This window comes from Aethalodelphis obliquidens, unplaced genomic scaffold, assembly GCF_003676395.1.
Source record: "Aethalodelphis obliquidens isolate GAN/ISIS:26980383/991018 unplaced genomic scaffold, ASM367639v1 scaffold46, whole genome shotgun sequence".
Lineage (NCBI taxonomy): Eukaryota > Metazoa > Chordata > Mammalia > Artiodactyla > Delphinidae > Aethalodelphis > Aethalodelphis obliquidens.
The window spans coordinates 15,287,418-15,311,709 of NW_020837990.1; the positions used below are offsets into that span (position 1 = coordinate 15,287,418).

At 36.5% G+C, this 24,292-nt stretch overlaps 1 protein-coding gene and 1 pseudogene across 2 annotated transcripts in view; one reads left to right on the forward strand and one right to left on the reverse strand.

Moving 5' to 3' along the window:
• DDX10 (DEAD-box helicase 10) overlaps positions 1 to 24,292 on the reverse strand; it is a 296,714-nt gene that overhangs the window by 140,053 nt on the left and 132,369 nt on the right. Inside the window, exon 14 of one of the 2 annotated variants that reach the window (XM_027082373.1) lies at positions 1,421 to 1,579. The exons of the other annotated variant lie outside the window; for it this stretch is intronic. Coding sequence (XP_026938174.1) covers positions 1,436 to 1,579 — 144 coding nt within the window. The 3' untranslated portion in view covers positions 1,421 to 1,435. Of the gene's footprint in view, positions 1 to 1,420; positions 1,580 to 24,292 lie in introns of those variants that run through there. 2 annotated transcript variants of the gene reach the window in all.
• On the forward strand, positions 14,830 to 17,479 carry LOC113607188 (40S ribosomal protein S2 pseudogene; annotated as a pseudogene).

A 24,292-nucleotide genomic window follows, 5' to 3' on the forward strand; every position in this document is an offset into this window, starting at 1 on the left:
CACACACACACACACACACACACACACACACACACACACACACACACCAGCCCTCCAAGCCAAACTTACAAATCATCTATAAATGCAACTGGGTACAGTACATCCTACTCTTCTCCACATAGGTTGTCATCACTGCTCTCATAACTCATGTTATAAAACAAGATCAAAAGAATACAGCCAGGGGAAAAGATATATCTATTCAAGTCCCTTCCACCCACTTTTTCTTGTTGTTGCAGTTCTTCTTTTTCTTTTTCTTTTTTTTTTTGCAGTGCACGGGCCTCTCACTGTTGTGACCTCTCCCGTTGCGGAGCACAGGCTCCGGACGCGCAGGCTCAGTGGCCATGGCTCACGGGCCTAGCCGCTCTGCGGCATGTGGGATCTTCCCGGACTGGGGCACGAACCCGTGTCCCCTGCATTGGCAGGCAGACTCTCAACCACTGCGCCACCGGGGAAGCCCTGCAGTTCTTCTTAATAAAAAAGTTTTTTTTTATGTATAAACAGAATTCTTATCAAGTATACTTCAATTTAAAAAAAAAAGAAAAATGTATAAACATTTTTAAAAGACTATGATTTATTCTACATATTTAACTTTCAATAATATCTACAAATATTAACTTTCACTATTAAATTGGTATATTTCCCAAGAATAAAAATATTTTTAAAATGTGAATTTAATCCAGAAAACTTTAAAATTAAAGCAGCTCATATTGGCATAAATAAACTGAGGTTGCAGAGGCAGGACACTGAGAAATTTGATATCTTTTATTTTAATCTATAGCCAAAATTAAAGGCCACTGTTCTAAGTCATTAAATTCATGATATCAACTGAGCAATGTAAAACAAAGCCTAATATTAAGTAGGAGGAAAAATAAGAAAAGGTGAAAAAATTCAATGGAACTAATCTCATTACCTGTTTAAACAGCTGAATAAGTTGAAGCAAAAAAAGAAACCCTAACGTTATTATGAAATCTAAAAATATAACATATTGCTGCTTTCCGAGAACATATAAATCTAAAAAAAATTATCCCCTATATATGTCTAAATGATTATTTTAATGAGATTTTTATTCAGCCTAATAAGAAACTTATCATTTATGTCTGCATTGTTTGCTACTTTAAACAAAAGCAACTAACTATATTAAAAGTTTGATGACAATTCTGAAATCTTAATGAATAAAATGTGGAGAGAAAGAAATGCTGGCCTCTACTATGGAGGCTCAAATATATGTAGGTATGTCTTTGGAATGCTAGGGCACACAGACTACAGGGCTTCGTGAGATAGACCTCATCCTTAGCTTGCATACAGTCTCGTCAAAGTAGAAACCATGCTTCAACAAAGTGCCAATCACAGTAATGGCCCAGCTTCAACACTGTCTAATCTAATCCCAGCATGAACATAATATATATAAGCAATAAAATGTACCATTTTTAATTACTCAAGGTTTACTTATCACCCATTTATTTCCATCTTGCCTGTGGCAGAATGATCCAAAAGTGACTCTCCATGATCCCACCTTCTGGTGTTCATGCCTTTGTGTAATCCCGTCTCCTTCAGCGTAAGCAGGACCTATGACTTTCTTCTAGTCAACAGAATATGGCAAAGGTAAGGAGATATCACTCCTATGATTGTGTTACATTATATAAGCCTCCATCTTACCAGCAGACTGGAGCTACAACTCCCCTTGCAGGCTTAATGAGGTAAGCAGCCACACTGGAGAAGCCCACATGGAAGGAGCTGTGGGCAGCCTCTAGGAACTAAGGGTGATCACCACCCAGCCAATGGCCAACCAAAATCTGGGGCCTACATCATACAGCTGCCAAAGAAATTCTGCCAACAACTTGAATGAGCCCAGAATAGGATTCTTCTCCATTCAGGTCCCTAGATGAGAATGTAGACTGGCCAATACCTTGACTGCAGCCTTGTGAGACCCTGAGCAGAGAACCAGCTAAACTGTGCCCAGACTCCAGAGCCACAAAAACACACGAGATAATAAATGTATATTGTTTTAAGCTGCTAAATTTGTGGAAATTTGTTATGCAGCAATAGAAAACTAATGCACTGCCTTAGAACAGCTCGCTAATTTGATTTCATTTTTATTTATTTGATGTACTTGGACTTAACACAACACACAATGCCCTCAATAAATGCCTACTGAATTAACTGTGAGAGTTTGATTCAATTCTGTGGTAAAGCAGGCAAAAAAAAAAGGCTCACAAGTGAGAAAAGATAGAAATTGCCTTGAAAAGAGACCCATTAGCAATGCCTTACTCTAAAAAGAGATGAGAAGCTACAGAACTCAAAAGTGAGAAAATATCCCCCAAATGCAATTATTTCATGTGATCCTCACAGGTTAGCAAAAGGAAAACACAGTCCAGGGGCAACAACCAAAGATATTTATTTCCAACACATGAGCATTTGCTTTATCTCTCAGTTTCTATTACCTAGAAATTACTTTATAAGCAAAAGATCATTTGAAATCAAAAACTTTCTGCTGAAATTAATATCTGAAATTTACTTACCTAAAAATATAAAAGAATGAGTATATAAAAATATATATTAAGTATATTTTATATGACTTCAAAATATAACTTTTATTTACATAATATATGCCTCACAGATATAATGTGAACGGCAATGATAAAGAAAAACAGATCCTTAAAGGTTCTAAAATACTGCTCCTGGGTAATATTATTCATCTGGATGGAAATCACCCTGAGTAACAAAGGAAGCAGAAAAACTTTCAATATTGAAGCAAATTGGATAGATTGAAAGAATGCTGCTGGCAAAGACTCATTTGTTTGAAAAGAAAGAAAGAAAAAGCAGAGGAAACTGAAATAAACAGCCAAAAGAAAAAGAAAAGGTTGGTGGAGACCGCATGTGTCTGTAATAGCAGAGTATCAGTTCTATAGAATAAATTTAAATCTGATTGGCTTTTCTAAGAACTATATTTTTTACTTTTTCTTAAAATTTGGATTTATAAAAATTATACGGACATCAGTTTTATAGGTAGCTTCTGCTGACAGTACTTAGGAGCTGTATTTATATCTAAATCTGAGGGAGTGATATAATTAAATTTCAAGCCTGGAAAGATAAATTCATGAAACAAGTATCCTAAGTTAGCACTTTCTCATTCAAAAATTCACCTTGTTAATGAGGGGGGAGGGGTAATTTTCACTAACGTGCACATATAAAAATTAAAAGCACATACCTGTCTCTTTCCATGCAATGTAAGCAACTAACTCTAGGGATCTTTTAATTATCTTTTTAAAAATCTCGTAAGGTTTCAGAAAATTACAAAAGAAAAACAACTTATTCTAAGCAATACAGAACCAGACTTGAGAGAATGACATCTCCCTGAAGAGAAATAAAATGCTGCTGTCTTGTAAACATAAACTTTGTACAAGAAATCAGATACTTCTTCTGGTACATAAATAAAAATGGATTAATAAAAATTTGAAAGAAATTCAAATGATGAAATGTGATGAATTGGGAGGTTGGGATTGGCATATATACACTAATATGTATAAAATGGATAACTAATAAGAACCTGCTGTATAAAAAAATAAATAAAATTCAAAAAAATTTTGAAAGATTGCTTTAAAGAATTAAAAAAAAAAACCTGGCATCTTTCGAGTAACAGTATTATTGCATTTAGTAAATTTTAAATCACATTAATGCACGATTATTTGGATGTTCCAGACTTACCCACACACATTTCTGCGTTTTCTGAACAGAGAAGTGATGGGTTCCACTTCATGAGCCACAATAGGCCACACAGTACTCAGTTCACACTGATTCTATTTTTTTATTTGTTTGTTTTGACTACAAATACACCTACTAGAACAGTGTCATGTTGAGAATTTCTATAATTTTCTTTGTCAAGCTTCCTATAGCTCCCTTTTAATTAACAGTTATCTTTGAATAATAAGATTCTCAAGATCACCATTCTAACATTAATGACGATAAAAGAATGTTGATAGTTGATAGCATGTATTGGTTAATGGCACAAGCTCAGGGGTAAAAAGGACCTGGATTTGAATTCTAACTTTGCTATTTACTAGTTATGTTTTTATTTATCAGTGTCTAGCACATTTTAAAAAATACTCAAATTTTTCATGAGGAAGAGGGTTTTCAAGGTTGGATGCATTATAACGGGGCAAGAAGAATATGGAGAATGTATTCAAGCAGGAGAAAATGGGAGCTGGCTTAATAATACCCTATCAACCAAACACAGAAAGTAATGTCACTTCACATTTGTTCCATACAGTCTATATAAATATTACTGTGTATGTTTTCATTTGATTTTCACAACAAGAGAAAACTGAGGCTATAAGAAGTTAACAACAAATTCAGGAAACAGAACAGAATATAGTCAGGATTCACAGGTCTTCTGACATCTTAATCCACTAGCGATGTGGTTTTCTCCAAACATGCCAAGCTACTTCCAATCTTGGAATGGTTTAACATTTCACCAATTCAGACACTTTGAAAACATATTTCTAATCAACCTCAAAAAAGCACACTTATCTCAAGCTTTAAGGAGAGGAGAAAGACAACACAACACAACAGAAACCTACTGCTGATTCTACAGCAGTTAACAAAATAGTGAATGCGTCCTATCAATCTTCATAGGCTAGGCAGGTAAGGAGACATGAAGACAAATTTTTTGTTTTATTCTAATATTGTTAGAAAACTATGGTCTAGTTTAATATTTGCTTGACAAAAACTGAAACAATCACACTCTGGCAAAGAACCCATTCTGACATTCCAAAGTCCATAATCTAACAACTACAGGGTCTTTTCCATGAAGAGAAGCTGTACTGTCATTATCCTCCAGAGTCTGAGAGAGAATTGATACCTCAGCATTGTCTGTGGTTCTGCCAATTCGAAGGATTAACTCTTTTGTTCTTGATGAACGTAGCATATACTTGACAAAATGACATCAAATAACAACCAGTATCTATTTCCATCTCTACATACTGGACAGATAGGGGTGCAAAAAGAATGGAGGGAAATTACCATCTGGATGAGAAATCAATTCATAGAGCAAACACTCAAAGGGTAAGTATAATAATGTATAGTGAAAATTATCAACAGAGAAAATGGAAATAGATAACACAAATTATAAATACTACAAAAGCAACATTATTATTCAAATAAAATTAGGCAAAAGCATCATCTCATACAATTTTCCGTGTAGCTGTCAATTAATCAATGAGTTTAATTTCTTATAAATCTGACACTAGAGATTCCAAAAATCCATACCAATAGCACTTCGCTCTATTTAAGCAGGCAGAGCATCCACAAGGAACAAGAAAATTGCTGAAGTGTGATATATAGACAAGTAGAGAATAGGGTAGCAAATATTAAGGTGCTCATTTAAGAAAGAAAGCAAATAGAAAAATAAGTTTGAAAAGGGAATGAAGAACGTGGAGTATAGTCATGCTAAAAAAAATGAAGCTAAACTACTTTAAGGAAGTCAATATAATCCTCAGCATCTGTATCTATCTATATTCACTAAAATTTATTGAACATCAACACTATATCAGGCATGGTGCCACGTACTGGGGTGTGAGAATAAATAAGACAGACTGTTCTCTAGATGTCCAGCCTAAATGGAAAAGCTGACAAAAAATAATATATAATATACAAACAAATAATTCTAATATGACAAATGTTCCAAAGGAGTACAAAATTTGTGCAAGGGCAATAGAAGGAAACAAACTCAGACTACATCTTTTTTAGTAGGGATCTCAAAAGAAAATTAATTCCTAATGCCCTAAAGTATCCATTGAAGGTAATAAATTAACTTTGTTCTTATACGTCTAGAATGATAATATTCATACATCATCTTTATTTTTTTTCATACACCATCTTTAAAAAAACTGAGAAACAGTCATTCAAATCACTGAGTTCTGAGGTTCAGATAAGAAACCCAGGCAGAGAGACTTCCCTGGTGGCACAGTCGTTAAGAATTCGCCTGCCAATGCAAGGGACACGGGTTCAAGCCCTGGTGAGGGAAGATCCCACATGCCGCGGAGCAACTAAGCCCATGCGTCACAACTACTGAAGCCCATGCGCCTAGAGCCCATGCTCCATAACAGAAGCCACCGCAATGAGAAGCCCGTGCATTGCAATAAAGAGTAGCCCCCGCTCGCCGCAACCAGAGAAAGCCCGTGTGCAGAAACGAAGGGTCAATGCAGCTTAATTAATTAATTCATTCATTCATTTAAAAAAAAAAAGGAAACCCTGGCAGACAAAGGCTTCCATCAAACAGGGAGATTTCACCAGATACAGAGAAACAAGAATTGGGTATCCCAAGCAGGGAGAATCTTATTTGCTAGGCCAAGGAAAAGGTATGCCACATTTGGAGAATTCTAAGTCATTTCATTGAGATGAAGGCAGGGATGAAAGTGAGAAGGGAGAGAATTGGAGTCTGACAAGAAATAGGACATGGACTTAGTTTTGCACCAGACTGTAAAACACTTAGTAGCTGAAGATTCTGGAATTCACATATAGGAAAAGACAGGGGCATACTCTGGAGGTATAAAGTGATCAGATTTGTCCCAAAAAACTTCTTAGGTGGTTCTGGTTCAAGGAGGCCAAGAACTAATCCTTTCAGAAGACTATCATATTTGCTACACAGTAAGTAGAAAAAAAAATTTCTGTCCAAACTGAACTGAACTTTTTTACATTGAAGACTGTTTTATTATATAACAAGAAAAGTAAACTTTGTCATGCACACACTTACCAATGACTAAGAGAACTCCAAAGAAACAACTTATTTTTCAGGTCATCTGGGTTATCATGAGTCCAAAAAGACATTAACATTAATTTTAGCAGATCTTCAGTGAAAGAACAAAAACAAAAAACATGTATCGCAAAGACTGCAAAGAAAAGGTGATTCCTAAGACAGCAGATACATTATTGAATCAGTATGTCTATTAATTAGAAATAAACTTGGTCTGAGATGGGATTTTACTTAAATTAAAAAAATTACAAAAACCCAGGCACTACTAATACCTACAGGAAACTCAGTTAATGGGAAACAAGACTGGGGGGAGAGGGGGTGATAAAATTTCTCCTCTACCCTCTCCCAGATGGGCCTAAGAATTAGACTGACACAAGACACAGGAGAGAAGCACACAAATTTTATTTAGTAATTTTTTTGTGTATCTGAAAGCCTTCATAAGGAAAATAAAGACCCAAAGAAGCAGTTAGGGCCAAAAGCTTATATGTGTGGTTGGATAAAGAGGCGTAAATTGTGAAGACGTAACAAGACAAAGGGTTTGGGCTAGAGCAGTTAATTGTGGAAAAGTGACTAGGAAGATAAGGATTAGTAACAAGGTTTGTTTGTACAGATTGTTCCCAGCTTCTATTCCCCATCTCTAGTAGTAAGAATGTTTTCCTTTCACCTGGTACCCAGAAGGCACCTTTTACATGAGAGTTTACCTCTTGCTTTCAAGAAGAAAAAGAAAGGTCAGAATGGCCTTCTTGCATCTGCTGTTTATGTGCCTTTGACTCAGAATAATCCTTATGCCCCAGTGGAATATTTGGGGGTGGCATATTCTGCTACCCTACACAAGTAGGGTAAGCAAAGTTGAAACTTTCAGAAGCCCCACAATGTTCCCCCCACCAGCCTACCTTCTAACTATAGTAATTCTTCTCACATATTTAATATTCTAACATCTTCAATCCCCTTCCCATAAAAAATCCTGCTCTTAAAAAGGGATCTGATATTCAGCCTTAAAAAGGAAGGAAACTTTGACACATGCTTCAACATGGATGAATTTAAAGACATTATGCTAAGTGAAATAAGCCAGTCTCAAAAAGACAAATACTGTATTATTCTACTTATATGAGAAATCTAGATTAGTCAAATTCATAGAAACAAAGTATAATGATGGTTGCCAAGGGCTGGAGGGATGAGAAAAAGTGGTGTTACTATTTAATAAATAGTTTCAGTTTTGCAATATGAAAAAGTTTTGGAGACTGGTTGCACAACAGTGTGAATATACTTAACAATACTGAACTGTATACTTGAAAGCAGTTAAGATGGGAAATTTCATGCGTGTTTTAAAATATTACTAAAATATTTTTAAAAATTGAGAATGAAATGGTGAATAACTGAGGATGAGTCCATGTCCCAAGGCAGTGAAACCAAGTAAATCATTTACTGGGGATGAAGAGTTTAGAGTATTTTATTCTGTGAAAGTTTGGGGGCAAAAGAATGATATAATTGCAATGTTTTTAGCAAGATTAAAATGACATCAATATATTAAAATATATCAGATGGAAATGAGAGCTGGAAGGAGGGAGTCAAGAAAAACTGTTTAGAAAAATTGAAAGAAATAACAATTTTAGGGATCAGTTCAAAGATGAAGTTGCTAAGATTTCTAGCATGGGTAAGAGGAAGGATGTAGCCTCAGTCTGCTCCCTTGGGATCTTTATTAAGGAGTGGCTGAGCAAGCAGATAAAGGTACAGTAAACTGCACAAGATCAGCCTCCAGGCCATTTATCAGGAATCAAAGAATTGCTTTATTTATTTACACCTTTCTTCATCTAAAAATATCTGAAAAGGTCAGCAAATAACCACTGTTCTGTTACTCGCTGTTGGCCAAGCACAATGGAAGTATTCCAGAATTTGAGCTGCTGTGATAATGATACAACTCTCTTTACAAATTATATGATAGATGAAATTCTGAAAGATTTTATAAACAAAATTGTGGTAACTCCAGTCACATGCTAAATGTACTAAGTAAGCCCATATTTACTAGATAGAGCTTTATTTCCTAGAGTGGCTCTTTTCATAATAGAAATCATTTGTTTATTCTGTTAAATCCTAGTATGGATTCCTTTGCATTCATCTCCACTGCAGCATGCAAGAAAGACTTGAAGTGAGGTTAAAAGAAAGCTCTAAATCAGATAAATGTACTAAAAGAGCCCTTCCCCTTTTATATACCAAAAGAAAATGAGACCAGAATTACCTAAAGCATGTGAATCATAATAAAAATGTAAATATTTAGAACACATTATAGAGACAATTTTTTATTTAAAAAAGGCTAAATTTTCCATCCAAATAATGAGAATTCTCTCTATGCCTTTTTGTTTTAACTTACTATTGAATTCTGTATGAGGCAGTTACCAGAACACTAAATCAACTTATGCTAACTTCCAAGATCTTTATTCTCTATTACTGAGTCCAATTTAAATTAAGATTCTGTCAAAATGACAAAGATGAATAACAACAGTTGTCCCAAAAAGCATATTCACCTGGGAGGTGAAGGGGTAAAACACAAGTACACATTCAATTAGAACAGAAGGGATCTGTACTATAAAGGTTATGAGGAATAAGGATAGTTCTGCCATCATAAAACAAAAAACATAAAAACAATGTCTTTATTGAAAATCAATAAACCCAAAACAAGCTCTTTGAAAGGTCAGTAAAATTGACAAGGAGAAAAGAGAGTAAACACAATTCACAATATCAAGAATGAAAGAGAGAACATCACTACAAATCATACAGACATTAAAAGACTAAGACAATATTACTAAGAATTCTATATCAACAAATTCAGTAACTTAAATGGAATGGACAAATTTCTTGAAAGATACAAACTACTGAAGGTCATCCAAGAAAAAAACAGATAAACTGAATAGTCCTATATTTATTAGAGAAAAAGAATTCGTAGTTTAAAAACCTACCCACAAAGAAAATTCGTAAGTCCAGATGGCTTCACTGGTGAGTTATACCAAACATGTAAGAAATAGATAACAATGCTGCATAAACTTGTGCAAAATACGGAAGAAGAAACAGGCTCCAAATCATTCTGTGAGTCAAGCATTACCCTAATACCCAAATTAGACCAAGGTATTACAAAAAAAGAAAACTAAAGACCAATGTTTCTCATAAACCCAGAACTAAAAATCCTTAACAGGATATTTGCAAATTGAACGAAGCAATATATAAAAAGAATCATGGTCATGAGAGATCTATTCCAGGAATGTAAAGCTGGTTTAACATTCAAAAATCAATACAAGTTCACCATATTAACAGACTAACATACCCCTGCCACCACCAAAGGAACCAAATGATTGTCTTAATGAAAGCAAAAAAGGTATTTGACAAAATTCAATATCCATTCATGATAAAAACTGGGAATAAAAGGAAAAGGAAATCCTTCAACTTGATAAATAATATCTATAAAAATCCTAGAGACGACATCCTACTTAATGCTGAGATACTGAATGTTTTATCTCTAAAATCAGAAAGAATGCTGTCATCACTTTTAGTCAACGTTGTACTAGAGTTCTTAGCCAATGCAACAAGGCAAGAAAAAGAAATAAAAGCAGATTGGTAAGAATGAAGAAACACTACCCTTATTCAAAGACTGCAAGACTTTCAATGTAAAAATTCCTAGGAAATCTACAAAAAGCTACTAAAAGTAATAAGTGAGTTAGCAAGGTCACAGGATATAAGGTCAATATACAAAAAGCATGTTTTATTTACATATAAAAGCAATACACATTGGAAATAGAAATTTTTTTAAATACCAATTATAACAGGACCAAAGAGAAATTTAGGGATGTGAGTCAACTGCAGCACACCTGGAATTAGCCCGAGTTGTTCTGCTAAAGTAAAAATATACCTGTATGGTGCTGATCCCTGTCAAGACATGAAATGTATGGCTTGATAGTGTTGCTTTGTACTGATGGGTTTAAGGTAAGTTTCAGGGTAGTTTGTATCAGACTGTCAACAATGTTTATGGATAAGTGAGATTTGATGATTTGCATCTGGTCTTAGTGAAACACCACAGAGGGCTCTACCTTTGGGGCTGGTTATGAGAAAGACTATGCCTACATGACCAGCAGAGTATAAGGAGTACCAGCCTAGACTCTATTAGGGGCTACATGGTTCTGTGCACACATCAGTGGCACCTGATCTGAGAGAAAAAGTGTGTCCATATGATCAACAAAGAGGACAGTCAGGGGTCATGCCTAGCCCTTCTAAAGCTCTTGCAGTGAGGGAACCTCTGGCTGCAACACATATCCTTCATGTTCTAATCCTGTTGCTATACTGAATCCTTTCCCTGCAATAAATTTCTAATTCTGGACCCTTTGAGTGTTCTTTAGTAACTGAACCCTATCTGGAATGCCACCATTAGTGCAAAGAATAAATTTAACAAAACGTGTGCAAAACTTATACACTGAAAACTACTAAACACTGCTAAAAGAACTAAGTAAATGGATATGCAAAATGAGAAAAAATACTATTTTAAAGATGTTACTGTCAGTAAATTAATCAATATTCAATCCAATCCCCATTCTAGCAAACCTTTTCATAGTAATTAAAAGCTTATTATAAAATCTATATGGAAATGCAAAGAACCTGGAACAGTTAGAACATCTTTGAAAAAAGAACAAATGTTGGAAAACTTAACACTAATTGATTTCAAGGTTGACTATAAAGCTACAGTAATCAAGAGAGTATAATATTGGCACAAGGATAGACAGATAATCAAGGGAACAGAACACATACTCCAGAAACAAACCCATATGAATATGGTCAACTGATTTTCAAGAAAGGTGCCAAGATATTTCAATGAGAAAAAGATGGTCTTTTTAACAAATGTTGTTGAAAATATACAAATGAACTTTGAAACTTCCCCCACACCATATGCAAAAATTAACTCAAAATGGGTCATACCCCTAGATGCAAGAGCTAAAAATATAAAGCTTCTAGAAGAAAACACAGAAGAAAAATCTTTGTGACCTTGTTTAGGCAAAGTTTTTGTTTGTTTGTTTGTTTTTTTAGATAAAACACAAAAGACATGAACCACAAAATAAAAAACTGATAAAATGTACTTTGACGAAAATTATAAACTTTGTGCTTCAAAGGACACCATCAAGAAAGTGAAAAGACAACCCACAGAACAGGAGGAAATATTTACAAACTATATATCTGATAGGAAACATATCCCAAATATATAAAAAATCTTAAAACTAAGTATTAAAGAGATAAACAATCCAATCTTTTTTTACATGGCAGAATGACTTGAATAGATACTTTATCAAATAAGATATAGAAATAGCAAACACACAAAGGATGTCAACACGACTAGTCATTAGGGCTATGCAAATTGAAACAGCAATAAGATGCCTTTACACCCATGAGAATGGCTGAACTTAAAAAAAAAAAAAAGACAGCAAGAACTAGCAAAAACACAGGGCAACTAAAACTCTCATACATTGCTGGAAAAACTACTTTGGAAAACAGGCAGTTAAAAAAATTAAGCATGTACTACCATATAACCCAGCAATTCCACTCTTTACTAGTGAAAACTGAGGTCTACAAAAAGACTTATACTTGACTATTCATAACAGGTATATTTATAACAGCCAAAAACTAGCACAGAAACAAATTTTCCATTCTGCAAAAGGCAAAACTCTAATAATAGAAAGCAGATCAGCGGTTACCAGGGACTAAGGATAGTGACAGAAGACTGAATGCAAAGGTATACAAGAGAACTTTGTAAAGTGATGTAACTGTTCTATTTTGATTGTGTTACTGTGAAAAGACTGCAAAAATTTGTCAAAATTCATTGAATTGTATACTGAACATTATTGAAATTTATGTACCTTATACTTCATCAAAGCTGATTTTAAAAAGAAAAATCTAGTCACTTTAAATGCAAGTAACCTTTTTTTTTTCCCCCATGATTTTCCAATATAGGCAAACTTGGCAGAGATGGCTCAGTCCTGCTCCACAAAGGTCAGCTTGGGTGGCTTAACTGGGGGAAGGATCCACTTCTAAGATCACTCACAGGGCAGGAAGATGGTGGGAGCTGGAAGCTTAGCAAGGGCTGCAGGGAAGGTTTTGGCTGGGCTCTCACTCACATCATGGTGACTTCGGTTCCAATACTAAGTATCCCAAAGGTACAGGCAGAAGCCCTATCACTCTTTATGACCTAGTCTAGGTGGTCACATTAGTGTCTCTTCCACCACAGTCAGAAGCCTGCCCAGATTCTAGTGAAGGGACACAGACCCCACCTCTTCATGGGAGGAGTATCAACGTCACAGTATAAAGCAGAGTGTGTGAAATGGGAAATATTTTTATGACTATCTTGGAAAAGACAATCTAACACACTGAATTTTTATTCTGTAGATAAGTGGTAGATAGGGCAATGTAAAAACATGATCCAATCTAAATTTTAGGATGATAACTCCAGAAGCACTATTATGGATAGACTAAAACAGAGAGACTGAAAAACATGGGGAGCAAAGGGAAGGAGAGTGAGGACCTTTTAAGATGGTATTTCAGAGTCAAAAGCAAAGGAGACTCTCAAGTGGCAGAATGTCTGTGAGCAAGAAAGAAGAGAAAACATGCTTGCCAGAGATGCTATACGAATACAAGTGAAATGTCTTGGCTGGAAAATGGTAACGTCATTAAGCAACACAAAGTTTAGAAGGGATAATAACAAATTCTGTTCTGGCACATGTTGGCAGAGGTAGAATGCATCTGAAAATTAAAAAACAAGAGAGCCACAACAAAGAGCACACGTTATATAACCCATGAAGAAGAGACTCAATTCTGATTGATCAAGAGTCGACTACAATCCTTAGATAAGGCAACATAGATCATTACTTTATATTTACTTAAAAGATGGATATTTATCTAAACACCAAATGCCAGAAAGTATGCTTTAATACTCCTGCTTCCTTCCTAGCTGAAACATTTTCTTTGTAGTTCACTGGGTTAATAAAATGTCTATCTGAAGATTTGTCTCTAAGGCAAGGGGTAGGAACAATTTACATAGCTTTTTTAAGTGATAATAATGATCAAACATGAATTCAAAATATATTATTTGTTTTTTACACTTTAAATAAATCATCTGTAGCATGGCAGATAATATTGGTCTAATTCTTCTCCATTATTCCTTGCTAAAAGAACTCCTGTTTTCTTCAGCTATCAAATGGCCATATACTTCACAGTAGCTGGGATTATAATCCCCAGGGTTAACCTTATTTGGTGTAACTCTGTTCTGGGTCCTAGCAAGCTGCAGGATAGAATTATCTGGGAACTTTTAAATGGACTAATGACTGGACTTCCTCACTTCCCCACAGTGATTCTCATTTAACTGGTCTGGAGTAACAGTGTCTTTTTAATCATTAGGGGACAAGTCTGAGGACAAAAGTCAACCCAATATTAACTAAGAGCAGAAAGATGAAAAGAACCTTGATTTTGAAAACTTTGTTGAATTAACTGACAATAGAACTGTCTTTCATCCAGGTTTCTCATTATGTAATTAAGAATTCTTCTCATTTTTTAAGCCATTTCTGGTTGTGTTTCCTGTTTCTTGCAATGAAAAGTATCCTACAGGCTATGCCTGGCAATACAATTTTCAGGATAAAAAAGTTTAGCTTTATAAACAGGAAGCAGAACTCCAGTCATTCTGCTGACAAAGGACAAGCCAATTTTATAGGAGCCAGCAAAAAATGACGTCATTTTACTGAAAAGATCTTTTCAAAGCTTATAAAATACATCTAATTTTGAATATTTGAACAGATTGTGCCTGCTCAATTGCATCTTCAAATGACTAGAGCTTCTTCTTTGAAACTGAATGATACAGTAGTATAAAATATCAACTTGCACATATATTTTTCACGAGTATTTTAAGCGCTATCTCCCAGATATACCTATAATATTAGTCTGAAATGAATAAGGACATTCACAAAAACCAGAATGAAACAATACACAGATGACATTTCCTTCTTTGTTCTGCTCATCAGTTCAAACTACCTAAACACAGTAAAAAGCAACTGCTACCAAGCCTATGCTGCTGGTGTATACTCAACTTTGGCTCCGATTTAAGGTACAAGAGGAGAAAGCACCTGATTTGAAGAATTCTGCGTTTCTTCTCCGAGAGAACACATAACAGTGGATCATGGGCAGGTGCTACGGAAAGGGCTCCGTGGAGGCATGGCAAAGGACAAGAAGTGGGTCCCTGTCACCAAACTGAGCTGCCTGGTCAAGGATATGAAGTAAAGTCCCTGGAGGAGATCTCTTTCTTCTCCTTGCCCTTTACAGAATCTGAGATCACTGACTTTTTTCAGGTATGTCCCTCAAGGTTTTGAAGATTATGCCCATGCAAAAGCAGACCTGTGCTGGCCAGTGGACCAGGTTTAAGGCATTTGTCACCACCGAGGTTTACTACAGACCTGCTGGTCTGGGTGTTAAGCACTCCATGGAGGTAGCCACTGCCATCCTCAGGGCTATCATCCAGGCCAGGCTCTTCATCACCCCGTGTGACGAGGCTACTGGGGACACAAGATCAGCAAGCCCTAACCGTCCCTTGCAAGGTGACTATCCGCTGTGGCTCTACGCAGGTGCTTCTCATCCTCACCCCCAGGGGCACTGGCATCATCTAGGCCCCTATACCCAAGAAGCTGCTGCAGACGGTACTGAGGATGGCTAGAATGCTCCCTGGCAACTCCACCAAAGTTGCTTTTGATGTCATCTCCAAACCTACAGCTGTATCCCTAAGCCTCTACAGAGACAGACCACTTTCACCAAGTCTCCCTATCAGGAATTCACTGACCATCTCAAAAAGACCCAAACTAGAATCTCCCTGCAGAGGACCCAGGCTCCAACTGTGGTCACCACATAGCTTTTATACCAGAAAAGTAAAGTGAATTAAACCTGTTTAAAAAAATAAAGGATTCTCTCCCTAAATTCACTTCTGAGTCAATTATTTAAACTTTTCTTCATTTCGTTCTCAAGGGAATGTGGACAGCTTGTCACTCCCAAAGCTCACCTCTCCCCCATACCCTGGATTGGATCCCTCCCACCCCTCCTGAACCTGCTGCTCTTCACTGTCCCCACTGTCTTCCATAAGGTGCAGGGCTCCTTGACTTAGGCCTTGAATTATTTTCACACCTCCCACTGCTTACACACAGTATAAGACTCTGCACCTTATATTCCTTGCCCTGCCAGCTACGGCCTCCACTCCCACCCATGCCTTTTACAGTCAACCTCAACTGTGGCCACTTATCTCTTCATTTATCAACCCACTTCAATATGGCTTCCACCTCCACTACTTGATTAAAATTGCTCTGGGAAAGGTCACCAATTATTGCCTCATTGCTAAAATTAATGACCCCTTTTGAGTCTTTGCAGTTCTTTCTTGATTATTTTTAAGCTTCCATTAAAGCCAAACTGTGTTAGGCACTAGATGTCCAAGACTGATTAAAACAGTCCCTATCTTAAAAAGCTCAGTCTAATGGGAGAAATAGTCACAGAGATGATTTTAATACCTGGTAAATAATTTCAATGACAGAAGCCTATACATGATAGACAGAAATCACAGGGAACAGGAGCTAGTAACAGTTTCAAAGAAGCAATGAACAATTGAAGTTTTACAGGTTTAACAGGAATTCATAATGTTGTAGACACTGAAAAAGGATATTTCAGACAGAGTACATATGAGTGAAAAATAGAGAAATGACCTTAACTCAGGCCGCATCAGTGAGCAGGAAGGAAGGGATAGATCTAGGAGAAATTAATTAACCTGTCAGGCAAAATTTGATATCACTGATTATTCTTCCTTTCTTGATACTCTCTTTGGCTTTCCTCCCATCCCACTCTTCTGTGGGATTCTTTTTCTATTCCCAAGTGTCTGTCTCCATCTTCCTCACACTCTAAATGGTCTCAAGAAGATTTGATCCCAGCCTCGTACTGGGTGGTAGACACTGCAAACTGGGTCACTATAAAAAGTTTTCATTTGCAACTTTAATGATGTACTGATGAGAAAAAGAATATTCAGTTCTCTCCACAGGATTAGTCAAATTAATTGCTTTCATAAAAGTAATGTCCAAACAAACATGTACAAAAAATAGCAGTTATGAGGATAATATAGTGCATGAATAGTGGCCTCAAGTACACTACCATAGATTAATAAAATGTATAGAACAGAAGCAAGCAGAAAGTGATCCTGGGACAATGAAACTGCAGAATTTGTGGTTGAGAAGTAATCTAACTAGAATTTAATTGCAGATGAGAAAAACTGATGATACAAATTTTAACCATATCCAGGTTTTTAAAAACAATTGCAGAATGAATTAATGGGAGAAGAATTCTAGGCTTGTTCTTTCTCTGAAGAATGTGGGTGAGTCCTCTACATCCAAATTCAAATCTGAAAATCTTCTGCAGAATTGCCTGTTAAGAATCACAATTCCTAAGCAGAAACCTAAGAAAAAAGATGGTTCCTAAGGTAACCAAGTCCCATATCCATACCATACATGATCCAACGTATCAAAGTCATCACCTGAGCTTGCCAGAAATTAACTGGAAGAGCTGATGTGTTATATTTGTGCCCTAAGGCTGCAACCCTTTAAACAAATGGACTCCATGTTCCGCATTAGCTGAAGAAAGAAAATGCACCTTTGTGAAGGTCAAAGAAAATGCACCTTTGTGCATTTTCAAAAAGGAAATGCACCTTTGTGAAGGTCAAAGAGGAAAATGTGAGAATAATCTCTTCTGATGACTGTGCTCTTAACTCCCAATGGCCAATGGAAACAAAATCCTTATGACGTTACAGAAGCAACTTTTAAAAACTTCTGAAGAGATATTAAAAATAGAACAATCCAGTTGTCCTATTCATACTCTCTTGCTAATTTTATTTCTACCCCGAAAAAAAAAGTCTGAAAATTATTCATTCAAGAAAGGAAACAAACATTCGGGAGAGAGGATTCTTTGGTTTGCAACTTGAACTACACTTTTAGAACATCTAATAACTGCAGCTCAGTCTCTTCGCTTCCCTTTTAAAAGAAAGCCATTTTAATTACACATTGATAGAACCATTTTGGAAAACAAAGCAAAAACCCTCTTTCTTTTACCCTCTACGGGTAAGAAGAGAGAAGAGAAGGGGTCAATAGGAATAGTACCCTCTAGGGGTAAGAAGAGAAGAGAAGGGTCAGTAGGAATACAGTTAATCTCTTCATGCAGCTCAGTATCATAAATACCGTTTGGTATATATCACAAACAATAATGTTATGCAGTTTTTTTTTCTTCATTCAATCCAATTCCACTAAATGAGCTTATTTGTAAGTGGATCAGCTGTTACCACATTGTAAACTGCATTTAAAATTATTTTCTTTCCTCTTGAGAATTTCATTTAATAGGCTTATGTAAATTAAGTACCTGTATTTATTGCCCCATCCAAATAAAAAGAGAGCAAGTTGTCAATAACAAACATTCTGCAACAATATAACCCAGGCATCTACATTAATAAAATGCTTGAATGGAATGCTAAGACTATGTTATTTCAATGAGTTGTAATACAATAGCATCCATTGGGACACAGAGACAAGACAAGTATATTTATGGAGGATGTGGTAAACTAAGAAAATTACAAATCCAACCAGCACTTGATAAAGACCTCCAATAAAAAGCTTTTCAGATTATTCAAATGACAGCTATACTGGAAACAAACCAGATAATATAGTCTGCCGGCCTGAACAAACATACTAGACCTAAACCGAAGCACAGAGGGAAAGAAAAATGCCCAGAAACCACCCCTCTAAGTCATCTCAAAAGATTTCCTTTTGATGCACAAACTAAGGAGAATAGGACAATTATATCTTTTGGAGACCTGATTCAGTACCAAATATGTATGCGGTAGTATTATAAAGTCTGTTCTTTCATCTTTAACTTCAGCTATGCTGTCCTGTGCTCTGCATTTTGTAGTTGTCCCTCCTTGTGTCATTAGTTACACAGAAGACCTATTAAAGAAAGCAATCCAACTGTAAATTGACATTTTACTATCAGAAAGCAAGATGGCAAAACACATCAATAGCTATCATCATAATCCTCATCTCTTCATCTACCATTAAGTATCCTCTCTTTTCCCAGTGCTTTCTATAAGCTATATAATTTAATGCTCAAACAACCACAAAGGACAGACTTTCTTAACTTTTCACATAAGATGAAAATAAGGCTGCAACAGGTTAAATTGCCACAGTCTCACAGCTAGTAAGTAGCATAGCAGAATGTGAACTCACATATCCCTCCAAAGGCTTTATTTCCTCTAATCTCTTTAACCTAGGAACTCTACCCCAAATTTATCCTAAGTAAATAAATAAACAAAACCAAAACACAGACTCATAAAAGATATTTTTGCTCTTTATAGCAAAAATCAGAAACAACCAAATAGCTAACATTAGGAGAATGCTAATTCAACAGAATGAAATATTGTATAACTAACATGAAGACCATATAAATAATGTTTAAAGAAAAGGAAACCCTGAAATTAATATGGAGAGTTTTAGCTCCAGCAATGGTAAAATAGTTTGTAACCTACTAGCACTCCCACAGATGGCAATTATAACCTCCACTCAAAATATGTAAAACAATTCTTTGAAGGCACTGGAGGGCAACCAAAATCAAGTAGGAACTGAACAGGATTACCAAGAAAGAAGGAAATCTTGCTGGGTGAAATCCCTGTTGTATTAGTTTTCAATTGCTACAAAACAAATTACCACAAACTTAGCCATTTAAAATAGCATGCATGGAGCCTGTGACCAAGATGGCGGAGTAGAAGGACGTGCTCTCACTCCCTCTTGTGAGAACACAAGAATCACAACTAGCTGCTGGACAATCATCAACTGGAAGACACTGGAACTCACTAAAAAGATACCCCACATCCAAAGACAAAGGAGAAGCCGCAATGAGAAGGTAGCAGGGGTGCAATCACAGTAAAATCAAATCCCATAACGGCTGGGTGGGTAACTCACAGACTGCAGAACACTTATACCACAGAAGTCGACCCACTGGAGTGAAGATTCTGAGCCCCACATCAGGCCTCCCTACCTGGGGGTCCTGCAACGGGAGGAGGAATTCATAGAGAATCAGACTTTGAAGGCTAGCGGGGTTTGATTGCAGGACTTCGACAGGACTGGGGGAAACAGAGACTCCACCCTTGGAGGGCACACACAAAGTAGTGTGTGCATTGGGACACAGGGGAAGGAGCAGTGACAAAAGGGGAGACTGAACCAGACCTACTTGCTAGTGTTGGAGGGTCTCCTGCAAAGGCAGGGGGTGGCTATGGCTCACCGGGGGTACAAGGACACTGGCAGCAGAAGTTCTGGGAAGTACTCCTTGGCATGAGCCCTCCCAGAGTCTGCGATTAGCCCCAACAAACAGCCCAGGTAGGCTCCAGTGTTGGGTTGCCTCAGGACACACAACCAACAGGGAGAGAACACAGCCCCACCCATCAGCAGACAAGTGGATTAAAGTTTTACTAAGCTCTGCCAACCAGAGCAACAGCCAGCTCTACGCACCATCAGTCCCTCCCATCAGGACACTTGCACAAGCCTCTCAGATAGCCTCATCCACCAGAAAGCAGACAGCAGAAGCAAGAAGAACTACAATCCTACAGCCTGTGGAACAAAAACCACATTCACAGAAGGATAGACAAGATGAAAAGGCAGAGGGCTATGTACCAGATGAAGGAACAAGATAAAACCCCAGAAAAACAACTAAATGAAGTGGAGATAGGCAATCTTGCAGAAAAAGAATTCAGAATAATGATAGTGAAGATGATCCAGGACCTCGGAAAAAGATTGGAGGCAAAGATCAAGAACATGCAAGAAATGTTTAAAAATACCTAGAAGAATTAAAGAACTAACAAACAGAGATGAACAACAGAATAACTGAAAAGAAAAATACACTAGAAGGAATCAATAGCAGAATAACAAAGGCAGAAGAACGGATAAGTGAACTGAAAGACAGAATGGTGGAATTCACTGCTGCGGAACAGAATAAAGAAAAAAGAATGAAAAGAAATGAAGACAGCCTAAGAGACCTCTGGGACAACATTAAATGCAACAATATTCGCATTATACGGGTCCCAGAAGGAGAAGAGAGAGATAAAGGACCAGAGAAAATATTTTAAGAGATTATAGTTGAAAAATTCCCTAACATGGGAAAGGAAATAGCCACCCAACTCCAGGAAGCACAGTGTGTCCCATACAGGGTAAACCCAAGGAGAAACATGCCGAGACACACAGTAATCAAACTGGCAAAAATTAAAGACAAAGAAAAATTACTGAAAGCATCAAGGGAAAAACGACAAATAACGTACACGGGAACTCCCATAAGGTTAACAGCTGATTTCTCAGCAGAAACTCTACAAGGCACAAGGGGGTGGCAAGACATACTTAAAGTGATGAGGGGAAGAACCTACAACCAAGATTACTCTACCAGCAAGGGTCTCATTCAGATTCGATGGAGAAATCAAAAGCTTTACAGACAAGCAAAAGCTAAGAGAATTCAGCACCACCAAACCAACTATACAACAAATGCTAAAGGAACTTCTCTAAGTGAGAAACACAAGAGAAGAAAAGGACCTACAAATCCAAAACAATTAAGAAAATGGTCATAGGAACATACATATTGATAATTACCTTAAACGTGAATGGATTATATGCTCCAACCAAAAGACACAGGCTTGCTGAATGCATACAAAAACAAGACCCATATATATGCTGTCTACAAAAGACCCACTTCAGAACTAGGGATACATACAGACTGAAAGTGAGGGGATGGAAAAAGATATTCCATGCAAATGGAAATCAACAGAAAGCTGAACTAGCAATACTCATATCAGACAAAAGAGACCTTAAAAAAAAGAATGTTACAAGAGACAAGGAAGGACACAACATAATGATCAAGGGATCAATCCAAGAAGAAGATATAACAATTATACATATATATGCACCCAACATAGGAGCACCTCAATACATAACGCAACTGCTAACAACTATATAAGAGGAAATCAACAGTAACACAATAATAGTGGGGGACTTTAACACCTCACTTACACCAATGGACAGATCATCCAAAATGAAAATAAATAAGGAAACAGAAGCTTTAACTGACACATTAGACCAGATAGATTTAATTGATATTTATTGGACATTCCATCCAAAAACAGCAGATTACACTTTCTTCTCAAGTGCACTCCGACCATTCTCCAGGATAGATTACATCATGGGTCCCAAATCAAGCCTCAGTAAATTTAAAAACATTGAAATCCTATCAAGCATCTTTTCTGACCACAATGCTATGAGATTAGAAATGAATTACAGGGGAAAAAACGTAAAAAACACAAACACATGGAGGCTAAACAATACGTTACTAAATAACCAAGAGATCACTGAGGAAATCATAAAATACCTAGAGACAAATGACAGTGAAAACACAATGACTCAAAACCTACGGGATGGAGCAAAAGCAGTTCTAAGAGGGAAGTTTATAGCTATACAAGCCTACCTCAAGAAACAAGAAAAATCTCAAATAAATACTCTAACCTTACACCTAAAGGAACTAGAGGAAGAAGAAGAAACAAAACACAAAGTTAGTGGAAGGAAAGAAATCATAAAGATCAGAGCAGAAATAAATGAAATAGAAACAAAGAGAACAATAGCAAAGATCAATAAAACTAAAAGCTGGTTCTATGAGAAGATAAACAAAATTGATAAACCAGTAGGCAGACTCATCAAGAAAAAGATGGAGAGGACTCAAATCAATAAAATTATAAATGAAAAAGGAAAAGTTACAACAGACACCGCAGAAATACAAAGCAACCTAACAGACTACTACAAGCAACCCTATGCCAATAAAATGGACAACCTGGAAGAAATGGACAAATTCTTAGAAAAGTATAACTTTCCAAGACTGAACCAGGAAGAAAGAGAAAATATGAACAGACCAATCACAAGTAATGAAATTGAAACTGTGATTAAAAATCTTCCAACAAACAAAAGCCCAGGACTAGATGGCTTCACATGTGAATTCTATCAAACATTTAGAGAAGAGCTAACACCAATCCTTCTCAAACTCTTCCACAAAACTGCGGAGGAAGGAACACTCCCAAACTCATTCTATGAGCCCACCATCACCCTGATACCAAAACCAGACAAAGATACTACAAAAAAAGAAAATTACAGACCAATACCACTCATGAATATAGATGCAAAAATCCTCAACAAAATACAAGCAAACAGAATCCAACAACTCATTAAAAGGATCATACACCATGATCAAGTGGGATTTATCCCAAGGATGCAAGGATTCTTCAATATACACAAATCAATCAATGTGATACACCATACTAACAAACTGAAGAAGAAAAACCATATGATCATCTCAATAGATACAGAAAAAGCTTTTGACAAAATTCAACACCTATTTATGATAAAAACTCTCCAGAAAGTGGGCATAGAGGGAACCTACCTCAACATAATAAAGGCCATATATGACAAACCCACAGCACACATCATTCTCAATGGGAAAAACTGAAAGCATTTCCTCTAAGATCAGGAACAAGACAAGGATGTGCATGCTAACCAATATTATTCAACATAGTTTTGGAAGTCCTAGCCATGGCAATCAGAGAAGAAAAAGAAACAAAAGGAATACAAATTGGAAAAGAAAAAGTAACTGTCACTGTTTGCAGATGACATGATACTATACATAGAGAATCCTAAAGATGCCACCAGAAAACTACTAGAGCTAATCAATGAATTTGGTAAAGTTACAGGATACAAAATTAATACATAGAAATCTCTTGCATTCCTCTACACTAATGATGAAAAAATATGAAAGAGAAATTAAGGGAACACTCCCATTTACCATTGCAACCAAAAGAATAAAATACCTAGGAATAAACCTACCTAGGGAGACAAAAGACCTGTATGCAGAAAACCATAAGAAACTGATGAAAGAAGTTAAAGATAATACCAACAGTTGGAGAGATATACCATGTTCTTGGATCGGAAGAATCAATATTGTGAAAACTACTGTACTACCCAAAGCAATCTATATATTCAATACACTCCCTATCAAATTACCAATGGCATTTTTTACAGAACTAGAACAAATCATCTTAAAACGTGTATGGAGGCACAAAAGACCCCAAATAGCCAAAGCAGTCTTGAGGGAAAGAAATGGAGATGGAGGAATCAGACTCCCTGACTTCAGACTATACTACAAAGCTACAGTAATCAAGACAATATGGTACTGGCACAAAACAGAATCATAGATCAATAGAACAACATAGAAAGCCCAGAGATAAACCCACGCACCTATGGTCAACTAATCTATGACAAAGGAGGCAAGGATATACAATGGAGAAAAGTCAGTCTCTTCAATAAGTGGTGCTGGGAAAACTGGACAGCTACTTGTAAAAGAATGAAATTAGAACACTCCCTAACACCATACACAAAAATAAAC